The sequence below is a fragment of the Aptenodytes forsteri genome, unplaced genomic scaffold, assembly GCF_000699145.1.
Source record: "Aptenodytes forsteri isolate BGI_AS27 unplaced genomic scaffold, ASM69914v1 Scaffold201, whole genome shotgun sequence".
In the NCBI taxonomy this organism is placed as follows: domain Eukaryota; kingdom Metazoa; phylum Chordata; class Aves; order Sphenisciformes; family Spheniscidae; genus Aptenodytes; species Aptenodytes forsteri.
This window is the reverse complement of record NW_008796209.1, coordinates 1,340,603-1,358,682: the sequence shown is the minus strand read 5'-3', so window position 1 is coordinate 1,358,682 and position 18,080 is coordinate 1,340,603. Positions and strand designations below refer to the sequence as shown.

Genomic DNA, 18,080 nt, shown 5'->3' with positions numbered 1-18,080 from the left:
CTATCCCTGCCGAAACCAGGACATAGCTGAAAATGAAGACTTTTTACAGTCTGTTTTTCATCACCAGAGGCAGAGAACAGAAGCACTGAGCCAGCACAGCCATCATCTCCTTGTCTTATTTCTTTCCTCCCTAGAAAGCTCCTTTCCTTTCTTCCAGTGACTGAGGATGTGGCACCACATAGCACCGGGGACAGGAGGTGAGAGGGCTTCACCCTCTTTGCTTGCTCCAACTTCCCAAAGCTTCTTTCATTAACACTCACCTAGTGTTTCTTAATTAGCACATTCTGGCTTGGAGCTGCCTGCCTGTGTTGCAGCCTTCTGGAGAAAAACTGCTAAAGCTTTATCCATTGTATGACAGGAAATATTGAACACTTAGGCTTCTTACTAGACTGACAGCTACTCTTATGCCATAGCATTACACAGGGGTTGAGTGTGGTTCTCACCCTCAGCCTCTGTAGCCATCCTTGGCTTTACCTGTCTCTCCTGAGGGAACCTTCTCCTGTGGTTGTGTACTTGCCTTTCTTCAGACTTTTGATGCCACTCCACATCACAAGTGCATGGCTGAGCTAAGCCAGGAGATTGCAAAAGTTACACCAGAAGTGGGAAGAGTAACAGGTTGAAAAATCACCCCAAAAAAGCAGTTATCAGTGGGATAACTGGGATGATATCTCAGAGCAGTCTGCAGATTTATTCTAGGGGGTTGGTTGGTGTCCTCACTGGCATTTCAAATTCCCCATTCATTCTTTGGATGACCTAGCAGAGAGTCCACTTACAAAGTCTTGAGAGGGCCTGGTGGCATGGAGGGTCACAAGGACTTTGAAAGACTTCTCATCAGATCTCCACATGACCTTGAAACATTGGAGAGATGGACTGAAATCAAGGACGTGAAGACCTTCACAAAGTACCAAAAACATCTGCCAGCACTGGTCTCAGCTGTGCTTGTTCCTGCTTCAGTGCAGAGCCCGGACCAAGTTCCTGAGGTCCAAGAACTCAGAATTATGTTAATGAGCACAACCCAGTCAGTAATCCCACGCCTGCAACGTGGTATGATTTCAGCGGGGAGCGAGGTGAGAGTTTGGCTCATGTTGTGTTCACCACAACAGCATCCAAGCCCCAGATGGTCATATAGGAAATATTGCATTTGTCTATGGTTAAATCAGGGGCTGCTGGAATAAATCAGCTCTGTTACAGGTTCTCTGCTGCTCTCACTGAATTCCTGGCTCATTTACAGATGGTTGCTGGGGAAGTTCAATTACGAACAATAACCATTCACAATGATCCAGGCTTCTTAAGGATTTTACAGGCTAGGGAGAGGCTCGCACTATTTCCCCAGTTACCTTCTTCTCACCTTCAGAGCAATTGCAGCTCTCACTTAGGGATTTTATGCATCTTTATGGCAAATAGGGTGTTAATGAAAGTATAATTACTGGAATTAAATTTGGATTTAATTTTCTGAGCACAAGTGGCCCCTTTCTGTCTTTCTTTTGTTTCCTGCTTGGTTGCCAGCTGTGAAAATATCTCTTTTCAGGATTGTTCTTGATGCCAAGGCACTTGCGCAGTGCCAGGTGTGCAGCAGCGCAGTGGGCTCATCCCCTGCTGGGCTGCGTTTCACCCAGCTCTCAAATGATGCTGAACACTCCTCCGCAGTGAGGGGGAAGAGCATGATCAGCAAAGTGCCTGGAGCGGTTGTGTCTTGGCATTTGTGGTATCTGCATCTCACAGCTCTTTACACACAGGATCCACATGGTTAACTGTTTTGCGGGAGAAGCAGTGGGATATGGGGGGGTGAAGCAATATTATTTCTACAAAGCAATTGCTTCCACCATTCCTTTAGGTCAGTTTAGGCATCTCCTCCATGCTGGTGGAGAGGAACAACTTTGGTTATCATCCTGAGGACTCTCAAAACATCACCAGGTTCTTGTTCAGTCTTTATTACTTCCTCCCAGACCTGCAGCCTGACAACACTTCTGGGTTTCAGGGAACTTCTCACACCAGGATGATACCAGGAGGATCCGTGCATGGGCTCAGATCAGAACAGAAACAGGAGAGCCTGGGAAGAAGTGACCCCTCCTGAGATAATGATCTGACTATGCTGGGGGAATCTCCAGCCAGAACTGGTATCCAGATGTGGGAAGATGTCTGCCATCTCCACCAAGGAGATACCTCCTCCAAGGGCCCTCCAGGACAAATGCTGGCTGTTTGCCTGGCAGCGTCGCCCCAGCCATGTCCCTCTGTCCCAGCTCCAGCAACACAAAGAGTAGGGCGAGGATCAGGCTGTGTTTGCTGGTGTGTTGAGGCTTTCAACCTCAGTAAGGTGACAGGCTTTGTACCACTGTTCTCTTAATGTAGCAGACCTGTCCACTTAGTGTTAGGCATGTGCATCAGCTTTGGTTAATCTCTGGTAACAGGTTCCCTCTAGTCCTTAAATCTGCAATTAATTGTCAGATAGTTGCTTCTGCCAGCTTGGCCACTGTCTTGCTGAAGCTGTCAGCTTCTGGTTAACCTTGTTCCATCTTTGGTACTGGTGGGACTTGCTGAATGATGGAGACATTACCTTAGGAAGTGCTTACCTTAAGGACCTTAATGACTTCTACATTGTTTTCTTCCCAGCCTGTCTTTATTTTGCAATACTCTGTTGCAAAGAAGCTCCATGCCAGCTGAGCGGGCGGGTTTAACTGGTCTATGGCACTGAAGTAATTACATTTTGGTACAACAGAGACACAGCAGTGAACATGTAAAATTAATTCAGGTGCAGCATCCTGGTCAGCGACTGAAAGCAGAGAGCAGTTTAGGGAGGCCACCCCTGGCCACACTGTGACTGTGCTGTTGGCAGGATGGACAATCACTAGGAATATATCCGTCTGGTTTCCATAGATGATGTTGGATTGGCTTTTCCCATGGCCAGTTACTTCTTCAGATATGTATTAGCATCAGAGAGATTGATTACTGCTCTCATCTCTCTTCTGCTTCTGTTATAATTAAAACAGCAATATATGCATGAAGCAATTAGATTTTAATAATGCTTTTCTAAACAGGATGTCAAGGAGCTTAGTACAAAGACTTGGGCTGGAGCCAGATCAGCATCTTAAGACTGGATTGTCATTAAAATGGCTGCCTCCCGCCTGGACAGCTTACCCTAACACAGGCTCTAGATCTGCTCTTTAGTCAGCGTGCACCCCATTTTCACCTGCAGACAGGACCCGGAAGACCCCCTGCTTCTGGGTGGCAGGGTGAGACATGGGTATGGACAGGCCACCGGTGCATGTGGAATCTGGGTCTGCTGGTGGGACAGGAGCATCCCCAAATCCAGCCCATTGCCATCCCCATCACTGCGTGCCAGGGAGCCGATATTCAGGTCTGCCCTGGGTTGCTTCCCACAGAGCAGTTGTTGGTCAGGTCAGGGCAGGTCTGTGCGCTGCTGACAGTGTCTCCCAGAAGGAAGCGAGGTGCTCCACGGGTGCCTGTGCCCCAGAGGAGCACTCCCTGAGCTGCCTCCCAGCCCGTCACTGGCTTTCTCCTGCGTTGTTTTATTCTGTCTGCTTCTGGCTGATATGCAGTCCTTGGGCCCTGCATTTGCAGTTGGGCCAGGATGAATCTTCTTCTTCTCTGTACAGCTCCTACTCAGACCCTTATGGGCAGTCCAATGCTGTTGGGTCACTGTGAACATGAACAGGGAGTGTGTAACTCATCCTCAACATCACTACGGGCTGTGTGGGCTCAGAGAGGAGATGTCCCAACAGGCAGCGACAAGCATTCTCCACCAAGCAGGACTGTGCCAAGCCCATCTTCAGGAGAGGATTGACACCAGCAAAACTGCTAACCAGGAGCTCCCAGGACAAAGGGGCACTTACAGCTGAGCCTTGTCTATCTGCGGGGCTGCTGTAACAGGGTTGGATCCTGAGCAAGAGCAATAGCTCTAGCTGCCGGATTTCCCACGCTTGTCCTGCGTCCAGCTTCTTGCTGACCCCTTTTAAGCCCTGATTTGCATGCTGCAGCGTAACTTAGTCATAGCTGATGCGATTTAGCATGACGTCCCACATAGTCCAGACTAACAGTGTATCTGGCATGTGGAATCTGGGTCTGCTGGTGGGACAGGAGCATCCCCAAATCCAGCCCATTGCCATCCCCATCACTGCGTGCCAGGGAGCCGATATTCAGGTCTGCCCTGGGTTGCTTCCCACAGAGCAGTTGTTGGTCAGGTCAGGGCAGGTCTGTGCGCTGCTGACAGTGTCTCCCAGAAGGAAGCGAGGTGCTCCACGGGTGCCTGTGCCCCAGAGGAGCACTCCCTGAGCTGCCTCCCAGCCCGTCACTGGCTTTCTCCTGCGTTGTTTTATTCTGTCTGCTTCTGGCTGATATGCAGTCCTTGGGCCCTGCATTTGCAGTTGGGCCAGGATGAATCTTCTTCTTCTCTGTACAGCTCTTACTCAGACCCTTATGGGCAGTCCAATGCTGTTGGGTCACTGTGAACATGAACAGGGAGTGTGTAACACATCCTCAACATCACTACGGGCTGTGTGGGCTCAGAGAGGAGATGTCCCAACAGGCAGCGACAAGCATCCTCCACCAAGCAGGACTGTGCCAAGCCCATCTTCAGGAGAGGATTGACACCAGCAAAACTGCTAACCAGGAGCTCCCAGGAAAAGGGGCACTTAGTCAGCGTGCACCCCATTTTCACCTGCAGACAGGACCCGGAAGACCCCATGCTTCTGGGTGGCAGGGTGAGACATGGGTATGGACAGGCCACCAGTGCATGTGGAATCTGGGTCTGCTGGTGGGACAGGAGCATCCCCAAATCCAGCCCATTGCCATCCCCATCACTGCGTGCCAGGGAGCCGATATTCAGGTCTGCCCTGGGTTGCTTCCCACAGAGCAGTTGTTGGTCAGGTCAGGGCAGGTCTGTGCGCTGCTGACAGTGTCTCCCAGAAGGAAGCGAGGTGCTCCACGGGTGCCTGTGCCCCAGAGGAGCACTCCCTGAGCTGCCTCCCAGCCCGTCACTGGCTTTCTCCTGCGTTGTTTTATTCTGTCTGCTTCTGGCTGATATGCAGTCCTTGGGCCCTGCATTTGCAGTTGGGCCAGGATGAATCTTCTTCTTCTCTGTACAGCTCTTACTCAGACCCTTATGGGCAGTCCAATGCTGTTGGGTCACTGTGAACATGAACAGGGAGTGTGTAACTCATCCTCAACATCACTACGGGCTGTGTGGGCTCAGAGAGGAGATGTCCCAACAGGCAGCGACAAGCATCCTCCACCAAGCAGGACTGTGCCAAGCCCATCTTCAGGAGAGGATTGACACCAGCAAAACTGCTAACCAGGAGCTCCCAGGACAAAGGGGCACTTACAGCTGAGCAGGAAGGGATTTTTCAGCTGCTGTAACAGGGTTGGATCCTGAGCAAGAGCAATAGCTCTAGCTGCCGGATTTCCCACGCTTGTCCTGCGTCCAGCTTCTTGCTGACCCCTTTTAAGCCCTGATTTGCATGCTGCAGCGTAACTTAGTCATAGCTGATGCGATTTAGCATGACGTCCCACATAGTCCAGACTAACAGTGTATCTGGTTTCCAAGCCTGGGAGTGTTTCTGTGGCATTTATCATTTGCCTGGCCATTTCCTGTGCAGCAGGTGGAGAGAAGCTGTGCAAGCTATTTAATTTGTGGCAAATGGGAGACACGGTCTGAAGTAAACAGGATGCACTTCAGTGAGGATGGAGGCAAAATAAGAGGAGAGAGAAAGGAGATGGGAATAATTGACCGAGGAGGTGAACAGAAAAAGATCTCACTTGCCAGCAGTGCCCTGCCATAGCAGAGGTGTTGTACTGGAGAGCACAGGCAAGAGAGGGGTGAACAGGACACGTGAGCTGATCCTGCTGCACTGCTTAGCAGTGCAAAGGCCTCAGCTCCAGTTTGGGGTACCGGGCTTCAAGGATGTGAGGAGCAGGAGAGCAGCAAGGACAATGTGGCCAGCTGAGAGGCTGGAAGCAGGGAGAAGCAGAGAGATGTGCACCTCTAAAGAGCTCGGGGGCTGGCAGGGCAAGGAAGGCAGTGCTCTGAGGTTATAAGACGGCAGCAAAAGGCTTAGGGAAAGGGTTTCAGTGGCTGTGAGAGGGACATGCTGGCAGCCATCACCAGCAGATGGGTTGGCTGCACCGTCCCTGAGGGTTTTCAAAAGAAATGGCCATGCAGGTGATGGGAGCAGAGCGTGACAATCCACCACTCGGGGCACATTGTGCTGGGCACCCCAAGGACTGGGTCAAGTGCTGGACAAGCATCTGTCAGAAGCAATTTAAAAGTAGCTGCTCTCACCATAGACCAGGGTGGACTAGTGGACTAACACCTCCTAGCCCTGCTGCAGGTGATACTGTGGTTTAAATGAAACCTACACACGAGAATGTGTTGTTGAGATGACACAATTGTTCATGCGGTTGAAATATCTAGTGCTATTTCTGGAGCGTCCCTGAGTTCAAGTGAAGTCATGGAGAGCAGGAGAGAGGGAGAGAGCACTGTGGCCTGACATTAAACTGCAGAGTGAGCTCTTTCAGTAAGCAGAACAGTATCAGTTATAATACATCTTTCATGCCATTGGCATTTAATGTTATTAAATATGGGGCATCTGTGAGTGAAGGCTGTTCCCTTCTATTTATAGAAAAACTCAGTTTCCAGTGTACTTGTATTTATCCAAAGTGAAGTATATTCACACGCTCTCATGTTAGTAGCAAACAAGAATACATTTCCTATGCAAATATTTTTATAAGCTGTATTAAAAAATTGGCATGACAAAAGTTTTAAAGAAGGTGCCATGTTAGGAGAGAAACAGCAGCTGGACTTTCTTAAGGCAGTTAAAAGGTGATTGCAGAAGATATATATATATATATATATCAACAGCGGTGGCCAGAGAAAGAGGTATTGGAAAGATTGCAACTTTTTAAAATATATTGTTCATACAACTGCAGATGATCTCCCATGAAATGCTATGCTCTGTGAGATAACAGCAGTACCGAAGTATTGCAGGAGCTGCACATTCGCATCCGCGTTTGGTTGCTTTTATTAAACTCTAATCTGTAACAGCTTACTGAGCTGTCATGCAAAAGTGCTGAAGTAAAGCTGAAGTAAGAAAAAAATAAGAGATGCTGAATGATAAAGAAATGTTGCTGGGTGGCTGACGGTGCTACCTGCCAGCTGGCATCAAGGACTGCAGCTTAAGACCGCTGGGATCCCTGCGCACTGCAGGGCATCTCCTTGATTTTGCCCCTTTGGATGAGTTTGATGTATGTGCCCGTGGGTGCTGTGTCTGCTTGAGCCTCTCGCTGCAGGTCTGCCAGCCCAAGAAAAGAGGTGCTGCAGATGTGGCTCCTTGTGGTAGGCACAAGAGCTAGGGAAGCCTGGGCATCTTTAGGATTGTTAAGGTTGCACTGAGGTTTGGTGTCTGGGTTTCACTGGAATTGCGGCAATATTTGAAGTCAAGCTAGAAGCCAAGGTATCGCCTGCCTGGTGGTTTGTATGGACAATCTCAACTAAAAACCTCTTCTCGCTTCCTTCCTCCCCACTGCTAGGGTCTGAGAGATCCCACAGCTAAAACATCGGGCACTAATGCCCCCACCAGCCTTCCCATCCGACGCCATTATAACACACGGCATGTGGGCAGACTTTGGGTAACGGGGCTTCCCACTGAGCGGTGCTAAGAGCAAATTAAAGTGATCCATCCCATCCAGAAGAGCCCGATGGCACTGCAGAAAGTCTGAACCCAGTAGGGCTGGATCCAGGGTTTCAGGGCGGTGGGGGATGCACTGCCTGTCTCCCAGGGAGGTGAAGGAAAGGGCACCCAATCCCTCTGTCCTTATCCCAACGGTGGTTTGCACCACCAGGACCCCCTGAGCTGGAGGCAAAAGCTTTTGGGCTTTTTACTCCACTCCAGCCCTTTTACGAAGCCTCTGCAGGTCAGGGGAGGGTAAGTATCTTGCACACAATTTTTCTCAGTGCTTAGCACTAAATCTGTGAACTGATATGACTGAAAATCTTTTCCATGCACCTTGTGAAGAGTTTATCATCTCACCAGGCTGCTCCATTCGAGGAGGCTGCTGTTGGCTCGTCTCAGTGACCGAGGGTAATGATGCCTGCAGGCAAAGTTGTTCTCCACCTCACACACACACACACACACACTGCTCACAGCTAGAGTGCAGCCAAATTGTCCCCAGGGCTGGCAAAACCCAGTGTGACTTCCTGAAGGAGCAAAGAGCCTGTTGCTGATGCTTCCTAATCACAGTATCTGTGCAGGGCAGAGTTAAGGATATTTGCTCATTTGGCCCATTTCAGACCAAAATGTCTTTGGATAACTTTAAAATTTATCCTCTGCTTCAAAGATTTTTTTTTGGTGATATGTGAACTGAGGATCATGATGACATCCCTGTTTTGAACCCATAAGTGTCAGATACAGAAAAGGCAGAAGACCAACTCTTTTAAATGGTTTTTGTGGGTTTCTGTGGCTGGTACTGGAATAAATTTGGGAAGAGTTAACAAGTCATTATAATGCCCTGTTTGGAGGAGCTGTGGGGACTGCCATGGGCCCTGTCTGCGCTCAGCTTGGCCTTGCTGACTGAAGTTTTCATGCATGGCTGCTAAATGTGGTCTTCTTATGGCTATATTTAGGTGCCTAAATTAGTGGTGTGTAAGAGATGTTGCTCATGGCTCTGGACTTAGCAAGAACAGGGAACGTTCAGCATGGCTGGAAGCCAAATCACTTTGTCGATGGCCCAAGCAGAAGAGCCTGGAGCTAAGCCTTTCTTAGGCCTTAGGTGAGCCTGCTCTTGCCCATCCTGCACCCTGCAGTGCCCACCAGCACCCTCCTCATGCTCCCCTGCGCCCGGGGCCGGTGAGGCTGGGCTCTGCACTGCGGTCACTGTGAGATGGGCTACACAGTTTAGCAGCTTCCCGTGCTCAGCCGTGTATACAGTTGGATCAGGCCAGCTAGCAAGTGCTTTCAGAGGGCACTGTCGATGTTTCATTAAATCCTGTTAACACAACTTGCCACAAGGTGCTTGAGAGGCTCGCTGCTTAGTATTTCCTGAGCTCCTTGCTGAGGGTCAGTAGAGATCGCACCGTGGCACCAATCAGCACAAAAGCAAAAGCCAAACTCCTCCACAGCTTTGCCGGAGGTTGCTGAAACCCATGGGGAAGGGTTTGGCTCCTCCTGTGTGCACGTCTTTTACTTGGCCAGAGAACACTGCAAGGGGGATGAGCAAGGGTGTGGGGACCCAGCCGGCCTCCAGCAGAGCAGACACGGAGCTGTGGTGACGGCTGTCCTCCCTGATGGCTGTGGATGAGGGTTTGACCTTGCTATTAGCTCTCAGCTGCTGCAGACCCCATCCTTTCCATCAAATGATCTCTCCCCTCTCCCATGGGTGTTTGCAAGCCAGCCAGCCCTGTGGTGTGCTGCAGCCAGGTACCAGCCATTTAGATACATATGACCCCTGCCCACATCTCCTGAGTGTCACCCAATTCCCTCTGGTTTATTCCCAGTGATACTCCCAGCCCCTTCCAGGTCTGATCCAGTTTTGTTTGCATCTCCTGCCTGTGAGGTATCGCTGACCTTTGCTCCCACGCCTTTACTAGCAGATGTGTGCTGCTGAGCTACAGGCTGGTCCCAGCGCTGTGTCTTTGCTGCTTCCAGTGGCTTCACTGGGGACTTCCAGCAGGCAAGGGCAGGTCACCTGGGGCCACAAGACCTGTCTGCCCTGCTGTGCCTTGGCATGGTCCAGTGCAGATGCTAGCAGAGCTCTCTGAGTCAAATATGTGAGCTGGAGCAAGGAGAGGTTCTTGCCCTGAACAGCACAGGTTTTAGCTGAAGCTGGAAGGATGAGCATCTTTGGGGCCGATGATCCTGTGTGGTTGCTGACGCCTGAACGACCCAGCCATCTCTTGGGCTTTTCTGTCAGTTTCATTCCCTGCAAGCAGAACATTTCCTGCGTCACTGATTTCCAAACAGTAGCAAAATAAGCCTAAATCCTTATTTCCAGTCTGTCAGCTAATCCTTCCGCAGGCCAGGAGCAATGCTGTCAAATCAGGCTGTGAGTGTGACTCGAGGCCCTCCGTGGTTGATAAGCACGTTGCTGCTGTATGTAAATGGGCTTCTTGAGAGCCCAAAAGTGGTCCTGGCACAGACGTCATCGCCAGCTCAGCGTAACTCCATCTTCACCTGCTATATAACAGCATCGAGTTGCAATAGGACCATGACGGGGTAGGTTTTGGAAGGCTTGAAGGCTGCAGGTCTTATCACACCCCCATTGATGCATGTTTTGGTTGGTGGCCCAGGGAGCCAGTGAGGAAAATTTTGCTGTGTTCATGAAGGAGTTTGGGTTTCCTTGGTTTTCCCAACAGAAATGCTTCAGGGAAGTCTCTTCTTTGCTTTCATTCATTGAATTCACTGGACCCATCACTGGTATGTTTTGCTAATGGAGGAGCCCTTACCCTAGAGGTGTCACCTTGACCTACCCCTGAGCAGGGCAGAAGGAACAAGAAAAAGTCTTCTCCAGGAGCAGCATACCTCTGAAGTCCTGGCAGGCTGTGTGCACCTTCCCACTGAGGATAATAAGGATGGCAGTTTTGGGCAGCCCCGTTGGTGGCTTCTTGGAACTTCTCACCCTCTTTGAAATCAGACTGTAAAAGCTTAAACGCCTTTTGTGTGGGAAGCTGGTGTCCTAGGTCACTGGGCTGCTTTGTACAGCAGCCAGATCCTGTCCCAGCACGGCTATGCCTAGAAATCCCATCCAGTCAGGAATGGCAGGGACTGGGACTACCAGTGTCGTGATGGCAGCAGGGCAGAGCCAGTCCTGTGGCCCTTAGCCAGGACTCAGCAGGGGGAAGGATCCCCTCTGCTCTCGGGGAACTTATGGGGACTTTTCTGTCTATGTTCGTGCCACCATGGTTGACTTCCTCATTACTTTAAAACATAAACAAGTTTTGCTCTGTTTAATTGAAACCTTACAGCAGATGTTTTATGATTATTCCACCAATGGGGAAAAAAAAAGGATGCTGAAAAGTGCCAGCATCATGGATTTTATGGGAGAGTTTTATTAAGTTGGCGGTTTACTGTTCAGCGAGGGAATGAAGGCATCAGCCAAGATGCAGGGAATCCAGTTCAGATAGCTGCCATATCCTGGATGTAGAGTTCAGTATGTGCCAGTGTGGAGAGGGCTGGGCCTGGGGTTCCCAGGGTGATGGGTCTGGGGTCTTCAAATAGCCAGTCCTTGTCCTCATCCTTGTCCTTGTCCTCATCCTTGTCCTCGCCCTGCCCTTGCCCCTGGGGCTCCACTTCAGTCATCTTCCACCTCCTGCTTCACTTCTAGTGTCAGTACTCACCTTTGGGGCTGAGAGGACCATTAAGGGTCCTGCAGCAGTTGTGCCCACACTGCTGATAGGGCCAGGAGCCCCATGCCTCAGTTTCCCTGCCTGGAGAGCCAGAGTGGGGCTCAGGCATAAGGCACAGGGAGCGTGAGGGCAATGGGGGACTTGGCCATGAACACAGCAGCATGGGAATATGCAGGGGGGGTCTCCTCCCCATCTTACCTCCCAGGGGTCATGTCCTGTCAGCGGGGCAGAGTCCGTCTCCACGCAGAGCCTTTTCTGCCCCTGCTATGAGCTTTCCTGACACGTCCCTCATCACCATTTCAGCCAAGAGCATTTTGCTTTCCTGATGGGAACTGTTAACAATAAAATCCGTGCAAACGCTGCTGTGAGCAGCTCCAGTACCCATTCAGTGAGCTCCTCAGGGACAGACCTCCCATGTAAGCTCAGCTCTGCATCTGTCAGCTCCAAGGGGGGGGATGCTCTGCCCTGGCTCCCTCTCAGCTCCTGATGAGCCCCATGGATGCAGTGTAAGCAGCGATGCAGGAGGAGGACAGGCTCAGCTACACACCGGGTGGCAGAGCCCCATGAGTGCCCTTTCCACACCTGGCCACAGCATTCGTCAGGAGGGAGAGCCCATCGGCAGCCGCGCACAGAGGTGATGCTTCCCCGCATTGCGTGCGCTCTGGGAAATTGCAACAACTCTGCTCTGAGAAGGGCTGCTCCTCGGAGGTCTGACACAGGTGAAGCCCCTGGATTTGTAGGAAGCTGCTGTGTGCATCCAAGCGGATGCCGCAGTGCTGTGGTGGTGCCGTCAGCTAGCCTGCAGCGGCCTGGCCAGCTCATATGCACAGCCACCCCGGGAAAAGCAGATGGAGGAATAAAGGGAAACTTTCCGCTCCAGTGCCCCCAAAAAGACATTATAATTTTCCTTCCCTGTGTCATCCTGCTTGCCTGGTTGTGTGGCATGAAATTAGGGCTCTGGTTCGGTTACGGTTCATTACAGGCTTGCATGTGGCTTTGTTGCAGCTTGTTCAGAAGCACCAAAGGAGCCAAGCCAGTGTGAAAGTCGAGGTTTTAGGCACAGCTGGGTGGCTAGGAGCTGAGCCTTGCCTGTGGCTGGTGACTTCAGCAAGGCTCAGACATGGTCCCCATGGACCTGGCATTACTACCTGGAGGGCATCAGTCAGGGACCCTCCCTGACCCTACCAGTGGGGAGAACAAAGGGCTTGGGATGGAGGTAGGTCAATGGGAGATGGCTTCAGGATCTCCTTTTCACAGCTGAACAAAGCAGTTGCCTCTTTAGCCTGTCCCAAGGACCTGTGTATGGTGCTGTGTGCGATGCAGGGTGCCAAAGGGAGTGTTTTGAATGCCGTCAGACAGCAAAGCAGCTTTTCTGCAGCAATAGCTAAGTCCTGAAATACCCCGAGCAGCTGTGTTTATTCCAAAGCTCTCACTCAGAGAGATGCTTGGTTGTGACGTGGGCCATTAGTACAAACATTGCTCCCAGTGCCCGGACCAGAGCCACGAAGGGCGTTGCTCACTTAGCGGCATTAATACAAACCAGCACCGTCCCAGCATGCAATCAATGGACTCGGTAATAAAAACAACCCTGGCTCGTCCCAGCACTTGGGCAAGGAGCAGTGCTGCCTTCTTGGGAGCAGAGGGGTTTCCAAATGTCTCCGTTCCCCTCCCTGGGCTGCTTTCACCCCAGCCGTGCTTTCCAGCAGCTGAGAAACCTCTGCTCTGTCACAGTTGTGCTGGGCTGGGAAAAGGGAGCAGCCCAGGGATCCCCTAGGGACTTCTTTCCCAGCAGTCATCACCTTCAGCGATGCCCATGTCCGCTAGAGAAACGTAGTGAGATCCCTGCAGCCCTGCAACTTTCTCTGTGTTGTGCCCTGGCATTTCTTTCCAACGCTGAAGGAAAGGTGTGTGTTTGTAATTGCTGCACCCGGGGCCATTAGAGGAGCTGCCTCCAAGCCCGGTTGGTGATGTTCCCCCTTGCTGTGCCACTGTGTTGGGGACCCGCTGCCACCTCTCCCGAGCCTGCCTGTCAGACTGGGTACCAGCCCTCCCGCTCACCCGTGCTTGGCATCTGCTTTCTGGGGTGCCCAAAGCCACGCTGGACACAGAGGAGCTTCCCAGCCCTGGAGCAGGGCCCCCCCCCTCCTCCCCCCGGCAAATCCAGAGGCAAGGCGAGAGCTGGCAGGCTGACAAAGGGGAAGGCAGCATTGAGCGACGGGATGCAGCAGCTGGGTGGATGCTGTTCTGGAGGAACCCTGCGGGGTAGATGCTCAGCTGCGGGAGGGCTTGGTGGGCTGAACGCAGGTTGGAAAATTCCTCCGCTGCGGCTGTGTGCGCTGTGATATGTATCTGGAGAGCCCAAAACCAGTTATCACTTTCCCAAAGCCCCTGAGCTCTGATGAGAGCAATGCACTGATGCTGCAGCCCACAGCCCTCTGCCCGAATCATTGGGTGGCACTGTACCCTTAGCAGGGACATTGTTTCCCACCAGGCCTGGAAGCTCCTGCTGCTCCCAAGCAAGCGACGACTGAACCACACAGGCTTATTTCCCTCGTGCTACGTGATTTCTCCCAAGATGCTGGCAGTTTGCTCTAGCACCTGGGGAGTGAGCCCCTGGGAGGTTTGGGACGGGTGCTGGGGGGGCTGTGGGAAGGGCTCATCCTCACTGCCCATGCTGGGGCATGTGTCAGGCTTGGCACAGCAGCATGCAATGAGGCACAGGGACAGGCCATGCAATGGGAGGTTTGGGGAGTGCCCAGGGGCAAGAAAGCCTCAGTGACAAGCTAATGGCCCACCACTTATCCCCCCAGGTTAGGGGCTCTCAGCACCCACCTGCCCTCCTGGGGAAAAACATTTGGGTGCAAAAGGGCCAATTCCGGCTTCTGTGGCTGCCTCTCTCCAGGAGCACCGGCATGGAATGGGTATGGTGGGACCATTTAGGGGAGGTTTGGACATTTGCATCGCTGTGACTGCCCTGGGAGTCATGCATGCCTGGCACCTCCCTGGGGTCTGGGGGGAAAAGCTGGGGGGATTAGAGGGCAGTCCTGTCCCATAGGGCTGAGAAGAGCTGCGAGGAGAGAGGCAAAAGAGGGTTTGTGTCACTGTGGATCAACAGATCCACTTCCATCCCCACCCAAACCCTTCCTTACTGCCCTTCCCCAACCCATGGGGGCTTTTACACATTTCATGGGACCTTGGGCTTGAAATATGGGGACAGGCAGGTGCGTCCCCCTGTAGATCAGCCCCTGGCGAGGGCTGCGAGCTGGGACACAGCAGCCCAGCATCTCTCCCTGCGCTGAACCTCTCCCGATCCCCGCAGTCCTCCCTGCTCACAGCTCTGCCCCACTTGCTGTCTTTGCAGGAGAAGAAAGGCCAGGAGGTTAAGAAGGGCCCCGAGGTGGAAATTGCAAAGCTGGACAAGCTGCTTAACCTGGTGAGAGAGCCAGAGAGCAAGGCAGGGAAGTGAGCGGGGGGGAATGATGGCTCTGCCAGGGGCCGCCGGCCAAACAAGCCCAGCTTTGATCGGTGGCTGCTTGGCACGCAAGCCGCGTGCCCCGTGCTGCCTGCTCTTTCCATAGCAGGAGCACTTTGTCTCCATGCCCGGACAAATAAACAGAGGTGCTGGGAGAGTCGCAGCGTACAGTCATCTCTGGGGTCAGGCAGACCTCACAGTGCTCGGTCCCCCAGAGCCGCACAGCCCTCAGCTCTTCCCCACCCTTGGCCAGGCTTGCACCGGGTGAGAGCCCCATGGAGGGCAGGTGAGGGCTGGTCCCACCAGCCTTAGGGAAACCTCAGGACTGCAGCTCAATGGCAGCCAGTCCCACCATGAGTGGTGGCCAGAGAGACTGAGCTGCAGCCCCACAGCCATTTGTGGGGTCAGCCACGCACGGCCCCCTGGATTTTGGGGTGGCAGCCCAAGCCGGAGGGTGGCTAGGCACCTGGCCTGGCCCCCCACGGCTGTGGGAAAGGGATGTGCCATCACTGCAAACAGGATATCACAGCAGCTGCCAACCACCAGCTTCGGGACGCTCACAGCTCCCCTCTTCCCAGGGGGGCTCGGCGTGAGGGTCAGCCACCTCTGCCCCGCCAGCGGCTGTGGGAACGGCTGGGTGCTGGGTTTTGCAGAGCCTTCCCACCACTCCAGTGCTTTGCGGCAGAGGGATTAGCTGCTATGTGGCTGCGGTGGCAGCAGGAGCTGCGGTGGCCTCGCCGCATGCTGATGAGCAGGGACAGGCTGTCACCGCTGGAGCGTTGCACACAGCTGCTGGGACTGGGGACCAGAGGCACTCATTCCACCAGGCAGGGGTGGTGGCAAGTCTCCTCCATCTGTTCAGCTGGGCAGTCCCCCGCAAGCATCCCTGTAACTTAAGGCCACGGCTTGGAAACTCTCTGGTGCCTCTAGCACTGGGGCTGGGGGATGCTCCCTCCTGACAGCCGAATGCCCCCGGCCCGGACAGACATGCTGCAGGAATGAAATACCCAGCCAGGTTTCTCACCCAGCATTTAAAAGCCACAGATGGATGCAGACGTGAGCCCTTCCTTGTCGCCATCACCCAGCAAAATGCCCGCAGTCCTGCAGGGACATCAGCCACTAGCCCTGGGGCAGGCACTCCTCAGTCCTGCAGGACAGGCAGGACACGCCACCTCCCCCAAATTTTGCAGGCGCTGGGCAGAGCTCAGAGTCACCACCTGGGTCCTACAATGGATTTATTAGTCTAGTAAAAACACCGCTGCAAAGGGATGCGTTAGCTACACCTGACATAGGGAGGAACCACAGGCTCTGCCAAGCCTGGCCAAGCCTGCGCAGGGACCCTGGCCAGTGTCCCTCCCAGCACAGCCCACCCCTTTGTCCCCTTATCACAGCGGCTGTGCCAGTGGGGACCTTGGCTATTGCTCGGCTCTAGGACGGGCAGGGCAGAGCGCTCCGAAACCCACAGCACCTGCAGGCAGGGTTGGGGAAGGCAGCTGCTAGGCCTGGGGACAAGCCAGATCACCAGCATCCCTCCCCATGGATCCACTGTGGTCCCCAGGGAGCAACGGGGCTGGAAGACCCTTCAGTGCTGTTTGGCCGGGCACCCTCATCTCTCCCCACGTCTCCCACCTCCCCAGCAAAAAGCCATCCCAGGCTGCTCTCAACAGGGATGGGGACGCCAACGAGGGCATGTCTGCTGCCCACAGGCAGGTCAAACCCCACCGGCTGGCCTCGGCTGGGAGCAGGCAGGAGGGCAGGCAGGGACACGCACCCAGGGAGAAGGGCCATTTGCCTGGCAGTGTTGGTGGTAATGCTGGAGAGGACTGACAGACAGACTGGGGACAAACAGGCAGACCATGCAGACCCTCTCGTGGCTCATTAAACTGGCTGCTGGGACAGACAGGTGCCAAATGCCCTCCTGAGGCTGGGGGCACACAGCACCCCAGGGCCACCCCCCAAAGACACCCCGCTCTGCCAGCGGGGCCCACTTGGAGACAGGTGCCCGTGCCAGCCCTGCTGCCTCCCCTCTCTGAGCCCCCAATCGGCCCTGCTCAGGTCTGTGACGTGGCCACTGGCCCGGGCCACGAGCGCCAGGGAGGAGTGCACAGGCTGTCCCCGAACACGGGGTGAGCTCGAGGGCAGGGCTCCTGCTGCACTCTCTGGCTGCTGGGACAGGCAGGATTGTCCCCATAGCACGTCCCCGGCCACTGTCTCTCCATCCCCACGGTCACTGTGGGCATCCGCAGGGACTTCACACACCAAAACCACGCAGGCGAAGGGCTGTGCCTCGCATCACGGCTCCTGCAAGCAGCTCGGCATCTCCTCTGCTCTCATGCTGCCCCATCCAGCGCCCCAGTCCCAGCACAGGCATCCAGGCTGGCGCAACTCCTTCGGCACAGCGGCACAGCCAGGTACCCAAGTCCCCAAGCAGCTCAGGGCTGCAGCAGGTACTTCTCTTCGTTCCTTGCCTCGTCTGCATCAGAAGCCGGGCTCTTGTTGGGACACGAGGGGGTCCTGCAGGCCTTGCAGAGGATGAGGAAGAGGATGAGGATGAGCAATGCGATGACACAGTTAAAAGAAATTGCCACGACTGCTCCGGTGGAGAGAGCAGCCCCCATCGCCACTGTCCCGCGGGAAAAAGAGGGGCCCGCAGCTCGGCCCCACGCTTGGGATGCCAGCGCAGCGATCTCGAGCGTGCAGCCGCCACCCACCGGCATTGGCAGGGGACAAAGGGGACGGTGGCGGTGCGGGCGGTGGGATGGGGCTGGGGCCAGGCGGGCAGCAGGACGGCGTCTCCCCGCCACAGTTTGGCTGCTCGCAGCTGTGTCCTGGGCTTCACCACGCCGCTGGGAAGGATCGATTGGAGCTTTTCCTCGGCTTCCCCTCCTCTGGCAGGGCAATGGGGACACGGGGACCCCTCTCCTCCCTGCTGCAACTGGAAGGGAGAAAGTCACCGTCACCGCTGGCACAAGGGGACAGGCTGCCCGAGCCCCTCAGTGCGGTCTGTGGGGGTACCAGTGGGCAATGACCCCAGGACCCAAGGGGCTCCGCTGGGGTTTGGAGGCTGCAGCAGCTCCCAGGTCAGCTGCTGTTTGGGGGGACCTTTCCAGCGCCCCACACCCCGGCTGTCCCCGCCCCGTCCCCTGCGAGGGCCACCAAGCTGGAGGTGTCCCCGGTGAGAGACCCATCGCCTCATCCCAGTCCGGGTGATTCTGGGCGGCCTTGGCCCAGCTCTTGTCCCCTCTCCACCTGGAC

General features: G+C 54.2%; 2 protein-coding genes across 2 annotated transcripts in view; one reads left to right on the top strand and one right to left on the bottom strand.

Moving 5' to 3' along the window:
* DNAI1 (dynein axonemal intermediate chain 1) overlaps positions 1–14,819 on the top strand; it is a 157,841-nt gene extending 143,022 nt beyond the window's left edge. The window contains exon 20 of the mRNA XM_009288258.1: positions 14,715–14,819. Coding sequence (XP_009286533.1) covers positions 14,715–14,819 — 105 coding nt within the window. The remainder of the gene's footprint in view (positions 1–14,714) is intronic.
* Positions 14,820–16,875: 2,056 nt separating this feature from the next.
* On the bottom strand, positions 16,876–17,707 carry ENHO (energy homeostasis associated). Its single transcript, XM_009288237.2, has one exon. The coding sequence runs from the start codon at positions 17,540–17,542 to the stop codon at positions 17,258–17,260; it is 285 nt and encodes a 94-aa protein (XP_009286512.1). The 5' UTR covers positions 17,543–17,707; the 3' UTR covers positions 16,876–17,257.
* Between the last annotated feature and the right edge of the window lie 373 nt (positions 17,708–18,080).

Excerpts from the sequence above, each read along its gene's own strand:
- ENHO (XM_009288237.2), bottom strand. The coding sequence starts at position 17,542 with ATGCCGGTGGGTGGCGGCTGCACGCTCGAGATCGCTGCGCTGGCATCC.